This window comes from Muscardinus avellanarius (assembly GCF_963383645.1).
Source record: "Muscardinus avellanarius genome assembly, chromosome: X".
Taxonomy (NCBI): Eukaryota; Metazoa; Chordata; class Mammalia; order Rodentia; family Gliridae; genus Muscardinus; species Muscardinus avellanarius.
Window position 1 is genome coordinate 101,805,613 of NC_137792.1, and position 2,722 is coordinate 101,808,334.

The 2,722-nt window shown below is 37.1% G+C and overlaps 1 protein-coding gene across 1 annotated transcript; it reads right to left on the reverse strand.

Annotated features, from left to right (window-relative positions):
• Positions 1 to 504: 504 nt before the first annotated feature.
• On the reverse strand, positions 505 to 1,601 carry TMSB15B (thymosin beta 15B; the record flags this gene model as incomplete). The annotated part of the gene is made up of 2 exons (XM_080719211.1): positions 505 to 542; positions 1,502 to 1,601. The coding sequence occupies 2 exons, from the start codon at positions 1,599 to 1,601 to the stop codon at positions 505 to 507; spliced, it is 138 nt and encodes a 45-aa protein (XP_080575337.1).
• Between the last annotated feature and the right edge of the window lie 1,121 nt (positions 1,602 to 2,722).

Here is a 2,722-nt window from a genome sequence, read left to right on the forward strand (position 1 = left end):
TTCAACACACTGAACCTATGATGTATAATTGCAATGCGCCAACAGCAAAATATAAAATATAATACCCAAATATAATTTTATTCCTTAAAAGAACATTAAAAATAAACTACAGGAAAAGTGTGATTATATTTATTATTTATTGCTACATTGGAAATGAAAATAAACTGTGAGAAGCTGCAAAAGCATGCAACTCCATGAAGATAAAGAAGCAATGGAGGTGCCCTTTGTAGTTTAAAATTGGCTTTCCTGGTAGGAGGTGTAAGGACCACACATACAAAGCTGAGATTGCTGACAACATCTGTATTTTTTAATTTATTTGTGTACCAATGGGAATTTGAAATGAGTTTAAGGGAATGTTGACTACTGTTGACCAAATCGTAGGAAGTACAGGTAGGAAACCACAGGGTCCCTAAAATCTCTACAAACACATAGGTTTAAAGAAACAAGCCTACAACCAAGACTTTGAGGCAATGTTGGAATTTGATCTTGGGACGAGATCCCATCTTATGATGTTTGAACACATTCTTTCTCCTGTTGGATAGCTAGAAGAGAAAAACAAATAAAAGAATCATTAAGAGAGTATTTTCCTAAGATCACATGCAGTTTCTTCCAAAAGAACTCTTTACTACTGAGCAGAGGGTACAGTTAAGGGATAGCACACTTCCCTGGCATACACAAGATCCTGGATTTAACTCCCAGCCTGAAAAAATTGTTCTGTGCTTTAAATTTAGAATGCCAAGGCATTCAGCACAAATCCTCATAAGATGGTGTGTGCATGTTTGTTAACAACCTGAAGATTCATTAGAATCTCATGAAAATTTTTATTTTTTTGCATTTGAGAAGTAGATTTCTGCTGTTGCATTTTTCTGTAGATTGAGAGTGGGGTAAATGGAGCATTTTCTTAAAATTTATCATTCTACAATAAGAAAAACATACTTGCAGATAATTTTGAAACTATCAAATAATGTTGACATGACAAAAAGACGTCCACAGCATTTGTGAATAGATTTGGAGAATCCCCAAAACTGATCCCTTTAGTCTGGGAACCCTAAATATATACAGGATCTGAACTTGTTCTTCCAACTTCCCTTAACATCAGGTAGAAAAGGTCAACACGGCTCATTATGCAGGGTTCTTTAGGAATGAAATTATTGCTCAAATTTCCAGGGGCAGAAAAATACTAGATAACCTAAAGTAGACAAAGCTAAGGTTTTTCTAGCGCTAAGCCCAATGTTCTAAGGTTGGATTTAATATGTTTTTAGTACTTTCCAACAAGAAACTAGTTTTTATTCTCCCATACTACTAGGTCCTATCATGTGAGAACCATTTGTTTAACCCCAATAAGGAAGTCAATTAGTTGATATTAACTTGTTGCATTAAACACAATTGTGCTCTAATTATTGCTTTCTTTGTGACAAAATTTACTAGGAGATAGGCTTATTTACTGAACCCATCATTAAGCTTTTATCATTGTCTCAACTAAAAATCCCCCAGCACTTACTTTCCTTGGAGGGGAGAGTATTTTTTTCTTCAGTATTAGTTTTCTTTAGTTTTGATCTGTCAAACTTCTCCACTTCTGATAAGTCTGGCTTATCACCCATCTTGACTAAAGACTAAAAAAGTAAAATAAAAATAAGTTATCTGGTGCCGGACATGATAGCACACGCCTGTTTTCCCAGTTCTTGGGAGGTTGAGACAGGAGGATCACAGTGTGGAAGCCAGCCTCAGCAACTTAGCAAGACCCAATTTTTTTGTGTGTGGTACTGGGGGTGGAACCCAGGGGTTTTCTACCTCCTGGCTATACTCCCAGACCTATTTTATATTTTATTTTTGAAACAGGGTCTCACTAAGTTGCTGAGAGCCTCACTAAGTAGCTGAGGCTGGCTTTGAACCTGTGCGATCCTCCTGTCTCAGCCTCCCAAGCGCGGGGATTATAAGCGTGCGCCACCATGCCTGGCATAGCAAGACCCAATTTAAAATTTTAATTTTAAAAAAGGCTTGGGGGTATCTTGGAGGTAGAATTCCCCTGGTTTCAATCCCTAATACCAAACAAAAAAAAAGTTACCTGGCATAATATCATCAGAAAAAAGGGTAACAAGAAAAATATTCTCATTTAATCCAGGTATGGTGATGCACACCTGTAATCCCAATACTTGGAAAACTAGACAGTAGGATTGCAGGTTCAAGGCTGGTGTCAAAATGTAAAACATTTTAAAAGAGCTGGGGGTGTACCACAGAGGTAGAATGGCACTAGGCTCCATCCCCAATACCAAAAAATAATTTTTAAAAATGTTCACATTTAATATCAATGTATATTTTACCTGCTGATTTAACAGTAAAGCAAACAGATCTTTAAAAAGCCATGCGTTTTTTCCATTCCACCTCATTTGCCTGTTTCTGGTAGGCAGTAACTGACAGTGGATGAAGATGCAGTAGAAACCAAAATGCTATAGAAATCCAGAGCTAATATGTCTGACTTTAGATCACAGCAAAGGTAAAATGGAGGTGATAGAAGTAATGAGAAGATGGGGATAAAAGACAAGACCACAGACTGATTAAATTTGGCTAGTTAATGACTTTTTAAGAGGAGATAGCACTATTTGAGCATCTTCACTTCGAATTACTCTTTTTTCAGGCTTTTTTCCAGGAGGATGAGACGCATCACTCTCTCTGTCTCTCTCTATGTCTCTCTCTCTCTCTCTCTCTCTCTCTCTCTCTCTCC